The sequence below is a fragment of the Numida meleagris genome, chromosome 6, assembly GCF_002078875.1.
Source record: "Numida meleagris isolate 19003 breed g44 Domestic line chromosome 6, NumMel1.0, whole genome shotgun sequence".
NCBI lineage: Eukaryota > Metazoa > Chordata > Aves > Galliformes > Numididae > Numida > Numida meleagris.
This window is the reverse complement of record NC_034414.1, coordinates 13,040,178-13,059,536: the sequence shown is the minus strand read 5'-3', so window position 1 is coordinate 13,059,536 and position 19,359 is coordinate 13,040,178. Positions and strand designations below refer to the sequence as shown.

At 44.0% G+C, this 19,359-nt stretch overlaps 1 protein-coding gene across 2 annotated transcripts in view; it reads right to left on the bottom strand.

Annotated features, from left to right (window-relative positions):
• The window catches only part of OSBPL5 (oxysterol binding protein like 5), a 175,904-nt gene that overhangs the window by 153,949 nt on the left and 2,596 nt on the right, over positions 1-19,359 (bottom strand). The window contains exons 1-2 of one of the 2 annotated variants that reach the window (XM_021403280.1): positions 16,917-17,134; positions 11,906-12,729 (exon numbers count right to left, since the gene is read on the bottom strand). In XM_021403280.1, the coding sequence (XP_021258955.1) occupies positions 11,906-11,920 (15 nt within the window). In that variant the 5' untranslated portion in view covers positions 11,921-12,729; positions 16,917-17,134. Of the gene's footprint in view, positions 1-11,905; positions 12,730-16,916; positions 17,135-19,359 lie in introns of those variants that run through there. The other variant, XM_021403281.1, reaches the window with a different exon arrangement.

Genomic DNA, 19,359 nt, shown 5'->3' with positions numbered 1-19,359 from the left:
GCACTGGCACTGTGGGCACTGGCTCTGTGAGGCAATCCCCCACAAAGTAGAGCCCAGTCCCAGTCCTGCATCTGTTCACGCATTTGGGAAAGCAGCAGGGAAAGCAGTGAGCTAGAAAGCCTGCATCAAACTCTACTCTCAGCAGCCCTTGTGAGCTATGGTCTTGAAATTACTAGTAACCAGCAAATACATTCATCTTGGCAGACTACGGCCTGCTATCTTTAAAGCTGACTGTTTCCAGAGATTACCACTGCTGGGAGGAGACCAGCAATGAACAAGCGTATGGAAGAGAAGCAAGAGAAGTTATCAGTATGAAAAAGGTGAAATCTGCTCCGGGGAAGCTTCTCCAGTTTTTACTGTGGATTCTAGATCCACGTAAATCCTAACTTTACTAAAATTCATGCTTGCTCATGTTTAACTCCGCTAATACTAGTAGGAAAGAGTGGCATAGAGTCCTCAATTCTTCAAGCAGCTCTGGACTCTGAAACTTAACACCATACTTCATCCTTAAAGGAGATTATGAAATATTTGGGGAAATACTAGTTGTTTTGTGCCAGAATAAATGAATGTCACGTTAACAAGCTATAAGGAACTAACTTGTTTTTAAATACACTCATGTCAGATGAGGATACAGACACGGGAATAGATGCTTCAAGAAAAAAATAATAATGTACTTCTCATACTGGAACTCTATAAATTACGTGTAATTTATATTTATAAACAGCCAGAAAAGATCACTGTGATCACTGTTTCATTGCATTGGAATGGGGCAACTTCATTGCATGGAACAGGGCAAAAGATGTCACTGAACTCACCCATATACGCATATTTTGTATTTGACAAAATATTCATCATCTTGATTTAGTGATTCTAAGTGGCAAAGAACCCACAACAAACACTAATAAGTTGTTCCAGAAGTTAATTACCCTCTTTCATATAAAGATCACATTTATCTGCTTATCCTCTGCTCCCAGTCCTGACTGCCAGCCAGCAGAGCTCCTGACATGCTGTCTTCTCTGATAAGAGTTCACTGCAGTGCTGGGCAGAGGCAGCGGGGATAGGTCAAGTGCAAATCACAGCACATCCTTCAGATACTGCTCCCCTCCTAACCAAAATGGTCTCGCTGCAAGGCAGAATATATTAGGCCAGGTTTAGAGCTGAACCAAGGTGGTTATGCTGCTTCTGTTACCCAGAAAAAAACATGGGGCAGCAGTTTGGGTATCCTTGCATAGCATCCTCTCACACCGTCAACATCCTGTTGCCTGTGGTCAGGCAGTGTAAGGAAGGACCTCCTCCTGGCACACTGGTAGCCAGTGTTTGTAGCACAAAGATGCGGCCAGAAACACATACACACTTTGCTTCCTGCCCCCACCTCCAGACAAGACAGACAGCCCTGACCCAGCAACCATCTTCTGTTTCGTGCCACCTCTGACCCACAACATCTGCTGCCATTGTAAGCAGCACTTATGCAGCTTCCTTCCAGGTCACTGTTCTGGCTCTAAAAGCACACAGTAGACCTGGAAACCACAAGGGAAATTTCCCCCTAGAAAACCTTGACACTTCCTAAAAGACCTGCTGTTAGCATCCACTGCTGGCAACCCAATCCTTAGTGGAAAGAAAAGGGAGCAGATCCTTTCACTTCCCAATTCCTGCCACACATGTTTGCGGTAACAGTAAAAGCTCAGGTATCTTCCTCATCAACCTTTAAGAACATTACAGCAGTGACTGGAAGTAGTACTTTCCTCCATTTCTGCTGATCACTGGACATTGGCTTCATGCTCATCCTCACTGCTGCCCCAAAAGGCTCTTGTAATGAAATTGAAAGGAGAGACAGACCTGGTTAGGTCACGGTTTGATTGCTGCCCTTAATCAATTTAGACACACCAGAACTCCTAATGAAGTCCAGTCCACATCTATTTAGTAGATTATAACAGCAGGTGTGCTTCCAGATGAACGTTTTTAGAGGTACATCTCTGCTGAGCCATTCAAGGAGAGAACTTCCCATTGCTCACAGAGGTCTGAACAGCCACTGCACAACTTTCTTGCAGTCTATCTAGCTGACTCTTGTGCACACAGTACTGCTGTTAGCTGCTCTCCACAAGGGTGCCATTCCCCCTGCCACTCCAGAGATTCAGGGAATGTTGCCAGCCGACGAGGCTGGGCCAAAGCTGCTATGAGGAACTCTCACTGAAGATGCATAAACATGTCTCTGGCCATTTTTGCTCTGGCAATGGTCTGATACAGCAGAGAGATTTCTGCTTCTCCAGCAACAGCCAAGCCAGAAACGCCTCATTTCAGAGAAAGTTAATGAACCTGGCAAACCACATCCTGCTGCACCATGAGGGGCAAGGGAAGAGAAAATCCTTGCTGGCAAAGCAAGGAGCATCACAGCAGAAAGCTGCAATGTACTCTGCCAGTGATTTTTTTTAATGGGAGACCCTAGGCCAAAGGTGGACAGGCTCACCTATGCCTTCCACTCCAAGCAACAGCCAGACTGGTAAAATATTCCGTGCAATTTGCCCTTGATCAGACTGTCCTTCTCATCTTCGTGGGACATCAGGATAATGTCTGACTGGCAGTGCTTCCTTTCCCAGCTGGAAATGGCTGCCAAGATATACAGAGTATACATACAGAGTATATCTTGCACATTTGCTAATAGTGGTTACGGAAATTAGGAGAAAATGTGGATTTTTGTGTGTTAAAACACCTTCTGTTTCTTATGGGAAGGCAACAGGCAATACTTATTTAATGCTATATCATTTCCATTACAAAGTTCTATTTTATTCTAATGTGATTTTGTGCAAGAAAATTGGTTACTGTTCCAAATTGCCTGCTTTTCTGCTGCAGCAAAATGGTAATCTGATTTTCCTGCCTCACCCCTGGACAGAGACACAACCATACCAAGATATGCTGTTCTCATTTACCTCCTCTGCCACTGACCTGCTGCAACTTTCTACAAGGACACTGAGCTACGGAGAAGGAAACACGTGAAGACCCCATATGTATGCTGCTGTGGTCCTACAAGAAGCCAGATGGGTCCACATCTGTGTCAAAAGAGCTCTGCACTACCTACCTTTTCTGTGTGAAACTTATCTCAGAATAAATGTTCTGATTCAATAATCCATTGACTGTTTTTTGGCTGTTCTTTTTGGGGGGAACCTTTTGCATAAGCCTCAATTATATAGTAACTGGGCTAAAGATTTCAAAGGTTAAGTGACGTAGTCTAAGTTTAGAGTCTGCAGACATGGAAATGTAAACCAGTGTGCTGCCTTTTTTGAGCAATGTAGCAAATGCACACAATAAAATAAATGGCAGGTCCTTCAGCTGTGTAACTGAACCCAACTCTCTCCTTGCAAGCTTGTGAAAATCCCTTTCACATCTAGACTTCAAACTTCTCATGAGCTCTCTAGGATGCAGGAATGAACAAAGTTTAGGCTTAGCATCATAAGAGACAGATGCTGAGTGCAGCAGAAAAATTGAAGGACTCAGTATTTAAACACCAACTGTCTCACCCTATAATCATTAATTTCATTAATATGGCTGAGATCATCTCCTTAGAAAAAAAGTGGCAGGTAAACTCAAGAGAAACAGCAGACAATGCTCTCATTATGAGTCTATTGCACTTCAACTGATTTTTTTTTTCTACCACGCTGGTAGGACTTCTAACATCACAAAAGCAGCTGGACCACTCATAATTTCAGCAACATAAATGTTCTTACAAGGTGAGCAAATGCGATGTACTGTAAAGTTGCATGAGGGGACCTGTGCTTTTAAGAATAAAGAACATACTATGTGGCAGCCAGCTGACCTACATTCACAGCTGAAGACGTACAGCTGACCCACAGGGAGTTGTATCTAACCTACAAACACAGAAGGAGCCCTAGCAAAATGGACCGTGTCTTTCAAAACAATAAACTGAGCAGGAGCAGCAGCACGGGACAGATTTTTTCTGCTACTGTATGTAAGAAGCAAACTAGATCAATACAGCAGGATATGCTACTGATGCAGAGAAACACAACTCAGAGTAACTCCCGCATTCTCAAAGTGCCACGTTCTGGGTATGCAGACTCAAACTAAGACGTAGGAGCACTCCTGGCCTAGGTGTTGGCAGTAAATGGCACAGCAGCCCGGGCTGAGCTCAACAAGCCAAGCGAGTCCTGCGGCTCTGATGTAAGCAGGAAGGCTGCAGCAATGCCAGTGCTGCTGTGCTTTCACTGGTGCTCACATAGGTTGCAACATCCTGCCACAAACACAGCTTTGCCACACGATGAAGTTTAAATAATTAAAGAAAAAGCAGGGGAGGAGACAGGAAGCAAAACTTCCCCAGGCACAGGGAAGCACACCAGCGATAGCTGCAGTGTGAGGAGAGAATCACGTGCACTTGGGACCAAATCTTGTAACCCCACCAGACAAAGTAGATCTGTTGAGATCGCTGCAGTGCTGCTTCATGCTGTACGAGGATGTCCTTGTTGGCATAAATCAGGTTTTAGAAAAACAGGCTCCCAGTTAATTTGCAGAGTTCTGCCCCAAATACACTGACTGTTTTTGAACAGAGTCTTCCTTGTCCCTCTGTGAAGCTGCATGGTCACATGACAGCTAAAGAGCATGGGAGGAATTACTGCTACAGTGGAAAAAGAAAAATGCAAAAGAAAAATTTTAAGTTACTACAAAATAAAAATCCGTACCCTAAATTTGCCTATTAAAAATAAACCGTCTTAATTAAGCCACTTTGCCTATAGTTAAATTACTTCACACCAGTGTTTCATCCTGGCAAACTTGAGTGACAGTTCTGTACTTTGCAGTTTTACAGAACAAAACCAGAGCAAGGAAAGTAGCTCTTCTATGCTCAGCAAATGTATGCAAATAACCAAATCAGGAAACTATCATTAATAAAGTGCAGTTCGAAAGAGATCTCTTAGATTACTCGATGTTACTTTTTTTTTTTTTTTTTTTTCATAGTTATCTTTTACAATTCTGTCTTTTTTGAAAACTTCAAACAGACAAGGCTTTTCCTGGGGCCAGCTGGAATGTTCCATAGCATTCGGGTAAAGCCTGAAACAACAACACGAATGTTCCTGTTTCTGGCATGGATTCTGGGAGAAGGAAAAATACATTGTTTCTTTCCTGAGACAAGTGCTTTTCTCCTCCATGCTTATTTTCAAATGTGATCATTTATACAAGAGAGGTCAAAGCATTTACCCATTACTATCCCTCCTAATCTTCTCAATTGAGCAAGTCACTTCCAAATTTTCCTCCTCACAGGCAGCCTTTCAGTGAGTTTGCAATCAGCAATGCTATATTGGCCAAAGTTAGGCTTTTTTTAAAGTATTTTATTTTTGATAAACAGAGCTTTCTATTCATTCTAGGAAGACAGAGAGGAAAAGTATTTCAAAGTCGATTATGGGATTCAACAGTGAAAGCTCCTACGTAAATCACTTCTAAAAGTTAAAAAGTCAGCAGCTTTAAGGTACTTTAAAGGTTTTATCCTGATCTTGAACTCCAGCAATTTACAAGAACCTGAGATGAACACCCATTTCGCACAGTTCAGAGCAGACTGTCAGACATCAGTTTTTCTAGCTGCCTTTAGGAAATTTGCCATCTGCTCTAAGAGGTAATGACCAACACATATTCCAAATGGCAAACTGCATATTCCCTAAAACCTGTACCAAGCAGCTGGATTTATAGAATCGTAGAATCATTAAGGTTGGAAAAGACCTTCAAGATCATCCAGTCCAGAATGACAGAGGTTGGAAGGGACCTCAAAGAGACAACTGAGTCCAACCCCCCTGCCAAAGCAGGCACCCTCCAACGGGTCGCACAGGGAGGTGTCCAGATGGGTCTTGACTCTCTCCATAGAAGGAGACTCCACCACCTCTCTGGGCAGCCTGTTCCAGTGCTCCCTCACACTCACTGTAAAGAAGTTCTTCCCCGCGTTAGCGCAGAACTTCCTATGCGCAAATTTTAGGCCATTACTCCTTGTAATTTATCTTTAATTGTAATTATGAAATACTACAGGGAAAATAAAGGGAAAACAAAGTAACAAGTATTTAATGCCTCCAAAATCTAGTCCGAAAATTATAGGCATACAACATCAGGTAGAACATTTGTTCAAAACTCCTCCTAAAAAGTCAGCTGAAAGGAGAACTCAGGTATGTCAGGAAAGCATTTTGTATACTAGTACTAGTGTGCTGACTAAAAGATGACAACACTCCTTGTTTTCACAGTGTTTTAAGTGCCTTGTAATTCAAGTAGCAACTCAGAGGATTGCACAGTCTTTTCTTTTTCTCCTCCTTTCACTTACAAGCCTGGAGAATGATTTCTTCAACTTCATGCCTTGCACTAATGCTCCATGTGAGAGTTTACTCTCTCCCACAAAATGCCTTATCTTAATGATTTCTTCATCTAAGGAGCAATACCCACCCGGACACGCTTAGCTGGCAACATTCCATCACATACACATGGAAATGCACTGCCTGTAGAGTTTTAAGCTATCATCTGGAGGGCTGACGGTGTTGCACAAGGCTATGGGTGGTCATAGGTTGCTACCGATGAAGCGTTCCCAAAGTGAAACGAATAAGATTACAACAAAGGTATGAGCCATGAATAATTACTATCATTTTCCAGTACAAATACCCCAGAAAGGCCCCTTGCACTGGCTGCCCACCCTGATCTAAGTAGCTATAGCAGCTACATCATCAAGACGTGAGCTGCTCTGGAGAGATCCTATCACCCATCCTTCTGCTGGGACAGTGGGTGTAGAAATCAGGGGGACTGAGTTGTCGCCTAGCTCATGTTTTCTCCTCATCAGCAATGCTCTGAAGATAACAGCAAACAAACTTCAGCAAGCTGTGCTTTCCGAGATTATATTTCCATGGAGATGTTCCTGAGTGTCTCCAGCTGGTGTGTTAGCTATGGATTTCTTTGTTTCTCAAAGGTACAACAAATACTCTGATTTAAAAAAAATAGATTGCCTTTACGCTCAGGAGTGCAGAGGGGAGGCTTGGTTTTGGTGTTTTTGTTGTGTGTTTTTTTCTTTTTTTTTTGGTATATGTATGCATGTATGAGAAATATGTATATTTCTCACATACAAAGACATTCTAATTTTGCTTTGCTTTCCACTCTAAATTAAGCTCTCTTCTCTGGTTAGTTTTTAATCTATCCCCACATGCAAGACATTCTGGAATCCAGCTCGTGCACCATGGAAAAGCCATCTTCACCTATTCTGTGAAAGAATTACATTTTCTGATGGGAAAATAAATCCTTCCTGGAACATGAGTGAGTTGCTGGCTCTGCTGCTGAGATGTGTGCAATACACACCATGCGTTCAGATTGCAGAGCTCTGAACTGTCAGGTAGTTTCTCCTGATAATGCCAGTTTTCCTCATCAAGACATTCCTCTGGTCAAAAACCCTGGATATAATTTAATGTTCTGTATTCCCTGAAAAGAAGTGCTTAACTGTTGCAGGAGCTGCAAAGCATGTGATCCAAGTATGCGATCAAAGTATGCCATATGGGCCATTTATTAACAATGAAAAATGACTGCACCATTTGTTGGGCTATAATTAAAACCGAAGAATAGTTTTCATTCCCATTGTTGATTTTGCTATTTGTATCACACACACACACACAAAAAAAAAAAACCAACAAAAAAAAAAAAAACAGTTTCTTGCCTTATTACTGCTAGCATGAATTCACAGCTCATCAGTTCTGTGAATGGATATTGGTAGTAAATATTCCATGTTATGGCTCAGTAATATACTGTTACATATGTAAGCACATTGCCTACCAGCTTCCTACTTGCGCACATGTCAAGAGGATCATGTTTATAGACATACATGGAAATACAGATCACATCCAAACTAACACAAAACCAAGATAAAAATACAATCACTGCAGTCAGTTTACATGTCTTTCTGCATTTCAAGTGCTTTAAAATATGACTGCAATTTGCAAGTCCGTATTCTACACTAGCATATCGCAAATGCATCGCACAAAAGTGTATTTTAAACTGTCAAAATACAAATCACTGTACTCCCATTTTCTTCACTCACATCCTAATTTAAGAACAACACATTTCCAAAGAAATGCTTTCTTAAAAGCCTGAGAATGGGATCCATTTCTACAGAATTGCCAAATATAGCCATTAACATAAATCAGAAGACATATGATATTTTAGTTGTCTCTTCTTCTGAGATTTTTTTGTATTTCTCCATTTCCTCCTCCCTCCATTTCTCAAGCCCAAAATGCTAGAAATATCCTCATCTTTCATCTACCCTAACAAAAAAGAGAGATCAGGATCCCAATGCATTTTCAAGACAATTGGGGTGCTGAGCATTGAACCAGATGATTGACTGCAGTTCTTCTGAAGAAGAACTGCAAAGATTGCTGATGCCATTGTGAGTCTGGCTGCAGCCATGGCCTTGAAGAGACCAAGAAAGGCTGCTACACTGATGTCACTTACCCACCTCACCTGCTGTCCTGCAAGGCTCCCAGTCACTCTTGCAGCCTTGGGGCTCCTCGAAGAGGCTATTGGCATGGCACAAGGAATGCTCCTCGGGTAACCATCCTACAGGTGTCCGAGTGAGACCACCACTTCCTTTGGCTTGATAATGCGAGAAGCAGCCAGCATTTTAGCTGTTGTGGCATCTAGACTTATTCTAAATGCTCCAGAAACAAGCAGCCCATAGGCAGCTTTTGCACAATTGCTCTCTTGCAGAAACACACCACCAGCATACCAGTAATACGTAAACAAAAAGAACTGTGAAGTCTCAAGTTATGTCATGCTTTGTTGTAAAGCTCCAGGTTTTGTTCACACCGGGTTGTGTTCAGGTGCTTCTAATTTAAACCTAAAACTAAAACTAGAATTCATATCTTCAGACACAGCTTCCTCCCCTTTTCCTTCATTTTTAGTGTAGTAACTACATCAATCACAGCATGCAACTTCACAGATTCATTTCCAACACTAATACAAAGAACTCCTCCCAAAAGGCAAAGAGGAGCACAACTAGAGCAACCTCTATCTTTTGGCACATTCAGGACTCCACGAGACCAAACTCCAATTGACTTGAGCTAGCACTGTCAGAAGTCCTGCTTCGAGTAGGGCTCCCCCTGAGCCACAGGGTACTTTTGGCCAACATCTCCTTGATTCTATGACTTTCTCCTCTCTATTGAAACTGTTTCTTATTTCTACAAAAACATGCAGAATCAAAATGAAATACTCAAAAGGGACTCTGGTCCTTCCTCTCTCGTTTTTTAAAGCTTCTTTGGAAACCTTAAAAACACAGCCATGCTTGAAACTCGTAATTAATGAATACTTTTTCCCTTCCCGACAAGGCAGTGGGTGTTCAGCAGGTCTTTCATTAAAAGGTCATTCTTTAAAGGACTTATATGTCATAGAATGATAGGATGGCTTAGGTTGGAAAGGACCTTAAAGACCACCCAGTTTGAATCTCCTGCCATCGGCAGGGCTGCCCCCCACCAGCTCAGGCTGCACAGGGCCCCATCCAACCTTGAACATCTCCAGGGATGGGGCATCCGCAGCTTCTCTGGGCTGCTGTGCCAATGCCTCACTGCCCCCTGAGTAAAGAATTTCCACCTAATAACTAACTTAAACGCAAATAAGCTGCTCAGAACAAGCTTTTCATTTGCCTGGAGAATGCCTGATCCTCACTAAACACGGCCACAGTACATATAACCGCTACTCTCACTTAATTACATTATTGCAGTGTTTCCAGTGATTGAGAGCCTTAATAGAGAGAAAAAGGTACTTGGAAGGTATCATTGCCAGTTTTCAGCAGCATTTATGGTGATCTGCACAAGCACAAAAGAGGCCTTAGGTCCTATTAAATCACAAGCTGAACATTCATACAGGGTGCACTGGGATAAACATGACCACAGTGTTTTAGAAATTACCCATATAGGCCAGGAGAGCAAGACAGTAATGTCAACACTGTTTTCCACATGTATTAAACTTTAAATCTTAACCTGAAAGAAGCCTTAATTGAAACTCTGCAACAAAACTACAGCAAATCACAAACACTTCTGTAAAACTGTATGCTTCTTTTCTACAGCTACTGCCTCTCCTTCCATACAATAGCAGTGCTTGTGATTTCTAGAAAGGATTAAATCCAGTGAGTTTAAATGTCAGCTTCCCACTGCTCCCTCAGAATCCTAAGGCATTAAGAAGAGGAACAGGAGTAGTGCAAGAAACATAGGAGCAAGTGAAAAAGTAAATTAGTCTACTTACAGGGCCAATAAAACAAACATTTAGAAGACACTGCACCAAAGTTTGTCAGTACTACTTGCACAACTGCACCAAAGTTATACTAAAACATATTTGCTTCATCCTTTCTCATTAAGATAAGGTCCTGTTTCATTCTCATAACTGCAGCTAGTAATAGAGCTATGCAGTTTCCTATACTGCAATCCCTCTAGTCATAGGAAACAGTTCAACAAGGTTATTCTCTCCTGCTGAAACACACCTAGGAATTGCACCAAGACTTGAGGCCTCCTCTCCTCTCCACTTGGCCACAATGGGGAGATTCTTCCTTGCAACCACAGCTGCAGATAGGTGCACGTTTCTCCTCTAGCTGCAAAACTTGGCCCTCCTACTCCAACCTCTTCCCGTAGCTCTCAAAGCATACAACAACAATCTTAGAAACAAAGCCACCTATTTCTGGCACCTAAGGGAACCCACTGCTCCCCGGGCCAGTAAGGTACTGCAGAGCTATTGCAGCCAAGGTAAATCATGAAGCCACGCTGGTTCACTCATGGCCCTCAGAAGGAAAAGCATCGTTAACATCATCCAAAGTGCACTAAACATAGCTCAAGAGTACAGAAAATTCAAGTTCAGAAAGCATTTAGGAACACTTAGCATATAGTTTTACTCAGTGTAATATTTTATCTTATCCTTGAGGATGCTATATTGTCCCTGCATTATGCTCCACAGGGATCTGTTTGCAGAAAACACTGCCACCAAATTTCTCCCTCACCTCTCCCACACAGAGAATGATGGAACATTAGACAAAGGTATTTTGAACAAGTACAGTGGGAAAAGGTTTCTTCCCAAAGCTGTCCAGAAGTCACAGCTTTCCGCCCCATGCTGGCTTTTAGGGGCTGTCAGAGAGAAACTTGAAATATTTAGCATGATTTCTGAAGCAGCAGGTATGTTGCATTCTCAGGATTAGCTACATCTTTAAATGTTACAGAGCTGCTGCAATCCAGAAAGCTGCATTCCTTCAACCTGTTCTAGTGCTGCAGGTCAACCATCAATCCCTTAGGAAGCAATAGTTTTGGAGGCTGTTCTAGAAATGTTCATCTGGAAAGCAGTTTTCAACTGATGCAGGTGCAATGCAGTATCCTGCCACTTTGAGCACAAACACTTTTGGGCTTCACTAGATCTGCCCTATTTTTCTTTTTCTGTTGCAAAGCACAACTTGCAAAACAATCCATAGCATCCAACTTCACAGAAGTCACCCTTAAAAAAAAAAAAAAAGGGCAAGGTTGATCAGCAATTTTTAGAAGACTTGAGGAAATATTACCAAGCAGCCCTGGTATTTTGAGTTTCCGCTAGCAAAGGAGTAAAGCTAGTGAGAAAGAAAATATTTTAGAATGAACATCTTGCAGCTATATTTTGTTCTCTCATAGCAAAAAGCTTAAATGGATGTCTTGCAGCACAGGAAATTATCACAGGAGGAGACAAATGCAGTGTTTCAACTTAAATCATTGCAACAGTTAACTGAGCATTTTGTGACAGCAAGCAATTTAACCAAGAACATTTTCACAAAATTAAGCAGCAAACGAGACGCAGTCCACAGGACCTGCACATTTAATTGCCGGCAGTTACATTATGAAGCACTTTACGCACAGATATACGTGTGTATACGTATCTATCTTCATACACTTACCGTGCAGCAAGGCATGGGTGTTACGTTGGTCTCGAAACAATAGCTTTACAGCCTAAGGCAGAGCAACCTTCCTCTCACTCTCATCTCGGGCAAGTCAGTGTTTCTGGAAGGTGGCCAGGCAAGATCAGATTCATCAGCCAATAAAATTGTCTAAAGCTGCCGTTACACAGGAGACTGTTCCTCCGGCTGCAGGCTCAGGAGCAGCCAATAAAGAAAACCAGCATCAGAGTGCGGGTGAGCATTTTGCCCCATACTAAGGGTCTGCTCTCCAAAAATCCAACCTTGCTGTGCTTGTGCTGCTGTACACTGTCATCCTGAATGAAAAACAACTTGCACTTGACTTGCCTGGCTAAAATAGATGCACAGCTATTCGGAACACTGACAAGGGTAAAGAAATCAGTCAGTTGAGCAGGTGCCTCGTGAGCTGGGCAGCAATACAGCGACATCCAGAGACGTGAATTCATGCTCCTAGCGGGGGTGCCACATCAGACCTAGCTTTGTAGAGGAGGTGGGAGTTGCTGCTCAAATTGCCTAGCATTTACTTGAGAACAAAGAAGTCCACGGTGGGCAGCGTGGAGACCACTGAAACCTCAACTCTGTTCTGTCTCCCAGAGCTGGATTTGCCAGGCAGGCATTGTGAAGCCATCCCGCCTTCAGCTCCATGTGTTCATCCCAGACTTCACGGCCGTTTAGAGGAGCCCTTGATTTCACCCTGCCAGCTTTTGGCAGCAGCAAAATCCCAGCATGCAACGAAGAGTAGTGCAGGCGGTCTAAGGAGCTGGCTGACACCCGGGGACATCCAGGGGACCTTGGCCTTGCTTTTCCTAGGAAAAATAGAAATGTCAGCCTTAGTATGTGCTAGATGAGCTGGAGTGAATCCTAACGATCATAAGGCATTTGTTGTAGTTGTGCATGATAGCAGGTCTAAATTAACACTAGGATGAAGAATGGGCCTCTATACACTGCCAGTTTGAAAAGGTGTATTTTGACAGTAGATGCTGCCTTTTGCCATGAAATCCTGGTGGAGAGAAAAACACTGATGGCCTTTGCACTCTGGTGCACCCCCATGCCAGCATTAACCTCTGCTAACATCTTTGAGGTAAAAACAATCCAAGTCTTTTTCCACAGAATTTTTGCACCGAGGTGTTTCACCTGCAAAGCTGCCTCACTGTCCAGTCTGAGGGCAGCACAGGCCAGGGCCCCAGCTCCCAGTTTGTTTCAGTCCGCTGACACAAGTGAAAAGTACTCACTATCCTACCTGCACTAATAACTTCACCTGCATTTGTGACAGGACAAAGCTGTCAGGAGTGCAGACAGCCCCTTGGAAGGTTAAGACTTTGCAAAAAGCTGTACCACATCTTGAAATGGGAGGGGTTTCTTAATGAAAAAGCAGATAGCAAGGAAAAACAGGTTATGTTATAATAGGGTCAGTGAGAGTGGCACAAACAATAATCACTCTTCTCTTTTGTATGCCATTGCCTTTAATCTCCTGTTTTGATACGGACAAATTTTCTCTTATTTATGCGAGGTAGTGCTACCTGTGCTCTCTTTACTCGCCAGTACCACAGCCCCTTGGGAAACCACAAACCAGAGATGCCACCCCAGAGATCTGAAGGCCACGTTTCACTGAGGAAGATGGAAAAAATCTCTTAAAGAGCCACATGCTAAGAACAGGCAGCACACAGGCATAGCATAACTGAATTCAATAGCATGGACTTTGTCCTCTGATCTTGGAAAGATGCACGTGCAAGCATTCACAGTCTAGGGTCTCCTTTAATGTAAATAAGCGTAGACCCACTCAAATTCACAGTGTCTCCCTCCAGCTGGGGGATCGGCTTCTATCTTTGGAAAGCATAGGGTTTCATTTTAAGCCACCGTAGCACACATCACCCATTTGACGTGCACTCCCCCAGAAGGCAATTACATGCTGGGTGCCCCCTCAGAGTGGTCTCAGTGCCACCAAAGGTGCTGCAGAGAGAGCTGCTAACACACAGGACTTGGCTTATCATTCATCACGAACTTCAGCTTTAGTGTTTAAATGCAGTAGCAGAGAGTATTTTCTAAGCTTCTTTCTACACATATTTGAGGTGTGTTTGGCTCTAATTAATTTGGAACAGGGCAAGGAGTTCAGCAATTTTCCTCTTCTCTCTCACATCCCCGTGTCCCACTTTACTTTTAAAGCGGTAAGGCCCATCTCGATCAAGGCACCAGGAGATGAAGAGAGAGAGGAAGAGAATCTAACTGAATTAGAGAAAGCTGACAAGGCATTTCATCACCACAATCATGCACTCAGAGCTTTTCAGAATTCATAACAAAGTGGCCATGCAAATCTGTAATTCGTTGCTACAGCTGAAAGGGAAGAAACATCTCCCCCCACCAAAAAAAAAAAAAAGAAAAAGAAAAAAGCAGAACCTGCTGAATTTGCACACTGAGAAGTTTCCACAGCGTGCTTATGCTTCACTTGGGACTTTGTGAAGTAGGGCATTTACTGCAGGGAAAGTTGCATTACTTGCTACTTTTACTATTAGGAAAGCCCAGCAGTGTGCAGGAAGGCTATGACACCTGAAGGAACTGAAGCACTTTGCAGTTAGAGCTAACTGATAAAACTACATTGTGCTCCTCCGACTGCAAGACCAAAAGTTGCTTCCCTTTTCCATCTCCTTTCTAGCACCTGGATATGTAGCTGCATCTGTGCATTCCCAAAGATGAGGCTGTGCAGTCTTAGTCTTTAGCAGCAATCTCATGTTCATGCATATGTTATAGACTCAGCATGTGAATATTTTTACATATACGCATATATATACACATATACATATGTAAGATCTCAATATTTATGGAGAGCTTACACATTTTTGAGTGTATACTCAACACTTCACACCTACTATGACCACAAGCGATAGCACAGCAGTGTCATTTTCCATAGATTTATCTTTTCAACAAGGAATGCTTACAGTGCAAACATAGAAGGAAAAAATAGTGAAACAGAGAAAGGAGCTCAAACTACTTTTTCTACCTCAATTCTAAGCTGTCACCTCCAGAAACATGGAGAAATCCAAGCGCAATCTTAAGCAAAGAACTGCAGTATGCACCAGAACACACGCATCAGTCCTAGAATAGGACAGCCTGCAGGGAAAAGTATTTCCCTGTGTCTTGTTTGCACCTGTGAGGAGCAAGGCAGCAGCAGGCTCTTCTTTAAGAGGGAAAGGCACAGCATGAAGGAGAACCAAGATTGATGGGCAGCTGGTTCAATCAGCCCTCCTGCAAAAAGGGGAGGAAAGGCTCAATGCTTGGCTCCTGGTGGCTTCACACAATCCTAATTCAGGTGCAGGCCTTGATGAGCAAGAAGGATGATGCCAGGTGTGCCAAAGCTGAGGTTTCTTTGTGTGTCAGAGAAGCCACACCAGTTATCTGTAACAAACACCTTCTGCCTATGGTGTCCACGTGTATCATGACAAATGCACAGTTTATCCACTAAGAAACAAAAAGAGATTTTAGGCGACTCACAGTGAAAAAAAAAAAGTCACGTTGCTCAGAACTCACTTTGATTCAGATAAAGCAACTTTGCAAGTCTAATACTGCACCTTTTGGCCTTTGGTATTATTGACAGGAAAACTGAATTCAAACAGGCTTGCCTAAGTTCTCATTTCCATGCACACACACAGCCTTAGATCAGTTTGACACTGCAGTATAGAGTCAATGCCCTCTTGCTGGCGTCCTCATTACCATCTGTAATGAATGTAACGTCTTAAAACATAAATAATTTATGTTGCAATAGCAAATGCAGTTTGGAAGGAAGTTATTTGGGGAAACTGGGATCAGGAAAGGCTAGAGTGAGTCAACACGGGCCTCTCGGTTTCCATGGAAGTATGAGCAGTGCTCTATCTGCCTTATCTGCAATCGAACCGCAGCCCAAGCAGGCAGCCAGCTCCCAGCATGGAAATACTGCATCAGATTATCAAACAGGACAGCCCAGTGCTAGGCAAGGAAGCGTGGTGTGCTGGCCTGGGACACAGCAGGAACCAAATGTATTTTCCAGCTCAGCTGCTGACTTCTGTCCCGCCCTAGGCAAAACCCCTAACTGCAACGGGGAGGAAATCTGCATACAAGCAGCTGTTCTGGCGTGAATACCTTGTCACATCCCATGTTGCGCTGATTGAAATGAGCCTTCCTCCACTGCGTTCAGGCTAATTTATCATGCATTATTTATGTCGCTCTATCTCCGCATTGAAACGTTCATGAATAATCCCTCCACCCTCACCCCCTTTTTCCTTCCACTTGCAGAAGGAACAACCAATGCGATGCATCAGCCCGGCTACCTCGCACCGGAGGGCCCCAAAATCGCACGTTTAGCTGTCTAGTTTGGCTCAGACCCCAGGGAGTTCTGAGGGGGCGGCAGCCAGCGCGGGCTGCGCGCTGTGAGGAGCGGCTCGCGCCGCCCGCCCAACGGCCGCGCCGCGGTGCAAGCGCGCGTAGGGAAAAGCGGGGAGAGCGGAGCGAGGAGCAGCCCAGCGCGTGCTGAAGGCGGGCAAAAAGGGCGGGCTAAGAGAGCGAGGAGATGCGGCTCCCGGTGCCCCAGCTGGGATCTCTCATATCTTTCGCTGAGGAGGGGGATGGCTGAGTGGAACTCAACCTGCTGCTCTTTGACAAGCTCCAAGCTTTGCACTTGTTCTCTTCTCGGAGTGTTGTCTCTCTGCTATTTATACACGATTTTAAAATTTATTGTGTGAGCACCTCACTCTCTCTGTACCTCACCGTGAGGTCACCTCAGGGCAGCAGGTTCCACAGCACGGCCACCTCTTTGCTCATCCGCTGTTCCCAGGCACTCTTGTACATAACCCCGTGCAATAAAAAAACCACATACCCTTGCTTCATGTAGGGATGTATTTAGCAAAGTCCTCTAGCATCTGTGCGCTTAAACACTCAGCTTCCCACAGCAAGGTCACTGATGCCTGCTTTAACTCCCCTCTGCGCTCCACAGGACCACAAAGCCTGTCTCAGAAGAAAACCTCACCTGGTCCTCCTGCATCAGGTCCCCAGCTTTCAAGTCCATGGGCAGAGTTGAACTGAAGAAAAGTAAGAAAATTATTACTGGCTTCTATAATTTAAGTACTAGATAGCATGGCTAGCATTTTATTCCAGCTTCCAGTTCAGCCAAAATCAGCTTTGTGTGTTAGAACGATACTCTCCTTTTAGTAGCACTGATGCTCTATAGTGTAGGAGAGGCATAAATCCACTGGCCCAGCTCCCTCACCTGTGCTGTACTACAATTTCAGTTAGCACTGAGTGCCTCAGTCAGCATCACCAGGAAATGCATCAAAGCACGATGTGCTTTTCTAACTTCTAAGGCTTCCGCTCCAGCTCACATAGCGTTACTCAGCTGATCTCTTAATTTCCTACATGCAAAAATTGAGCTCTTTGTTCTGAAGGCCCACGGCTTTCATCTGCTGCCAAAGGGGAATCCATCTGGGTGCCCTGACTTCCTCCCTCTGAGAGGAGCCCTCCCCACAGCTGCATTCAGTACATCCACCTGCCAGTGCTCCACCAGGCATGGGGAGGGTAGGGGGCAACAGGCACCCCAGGCTGTGGCCAGGGCCAGGCTTCTAGCTCTGCAGTGAGGCTGAGCCTAGTGGGCAGGCGCAAGGGCCCTTCCTGACAACAGGACAGGTGCCTCTTTGCAGGGCTTGGCCCATTTTAAGCAGCAGAGCCTCTGATATTTACAAACCTTCCTCATGATTAAAACAGATAGCTTCCAGCAGAGGAACTAGCACAGCTGTAATAAGACCTTAATCACTACACTGCTTTCTGTATGCTTTCTGCCTTTGCTGTGAAGTTACTTAGGAGTAGGTGGCATTTCTGTTAACCATGAATTACTTCGGGTTTTCCTGGCTGTTGCAACCCCGTTGTATCTCTGATTTCCTGTGCTGTGTCTGTGCTTGGCACGGAGGGCCCTAGGCTGCTCCCGGGGACCAGTCCATGCCAGGAAAACAGCCCTGCCAGCTCCTCTGCAAGGCTGGCAAGACATCACAGACTCAGCTCTGGCAACCTCGGCTTCTTGGCCAGGCTCCTCCATTGCTTTTACATAGAAATAACCAGATCAAAAAGTCAGGCACACCCTCAGATGACTGTTTTACCCCAAAGTCTCTTGTCCTTCCAGCCCAGCTGCTCTCACACCTGCTGCCTGGGACCTTGCACAGCTCTCACCCCCACCATACATTTCAGTCTAATCCTTGACGTTATTTATTGCTGTAATTAGTCAATTGATTCCCCCATATGGGAACAGCACACCATTCTGAGACTTTCACTTCAAAGGACTTTTGTCAGATTTGTCACCAATAATTAAACCATCTCCACTCAAGCAGACTGCTTTTGATCAAGAATATGCAGCTTCCTCCTGTCGGTGGGCCAGGGAAAGCCATGGTTTGATCACAGTGCTGGCAGATGTCCTAGTGAGCAAGGGAAGCTCACTGTGTTATGCTTAGCAGCTTCTGCCCTTCAGATATGGGAAACAGTCACTGGCTATTAGCTTGTAAGAATTTTCCTTACACTCTAGCAAAGTTAGAAGGCCACTGTAAGCTTTGAGTACAATGCCTTCCCTATGGAGACTGATGAGACCCTGTACTAATTCTCATCTTACTGTTAGCCTGCTGCTTTTTGGTGCAATCCCAGGTTATTAAGATGTTATATTAGCTGCAATGGAATTAACCCTGTGAAAATATTTTATTACTTCCCTCTTCTGTTGTGTGATACAAGAACAAGAGGCACAACAGCCTCCCTTCTTCAAACATTTGCAGCAAACCATGCCATTTGTTTCTGTCACAGTTCCTCAGATCCAACTGAGCAAAAACATACTCTCCTTCCCCCAACCCATGGGAAAGCAATTCAGCACCACAACATGGCTGCCAGCAAAAGTATCAGTTCATTTCGCCACTCCTCTTCGTAATAAGGTAATTGTGGTTGTTTTTTTTCCTCACAATGAAGAAATTAATCATTCAGACTTTGAATCACCCACAGTCCCCTCTGATTTTATTCCCATCATCTATTTGGCTGGAGGGAACTACTTGTGACTATTTTGCAAAAGCACTTCTGAATCTATTCTAAACATTTTTATCTTAAAGTAGTCCAGAAAATGGTAAGCAATTGCAAATGCTGCTCATTAGGATGACCATGGCCATCGCACGCTATCTTGTGTTCCACTCAGCTACCAGTTATACTCATCCAGTCACAGTGCTGAATGTAAAATCTCACACCAGTGAGTCCTTTCCTCCTCAGTGGCTCTGTCTCCAGACCAGAAAACACCCAGCTTGACTCTCAAAGAGCTATCCTGCCTTTTCCAAAGTAAACAAAACAGCCAAGTCCTTCAAAGCCAAAACGTTTGATGGGTGAAAGAACAACCCAGAACTGCAGCAGTGTGTTTTGTAGAGAGCAGCCTCTGCAGACTGGGATGCTTGCCGTGT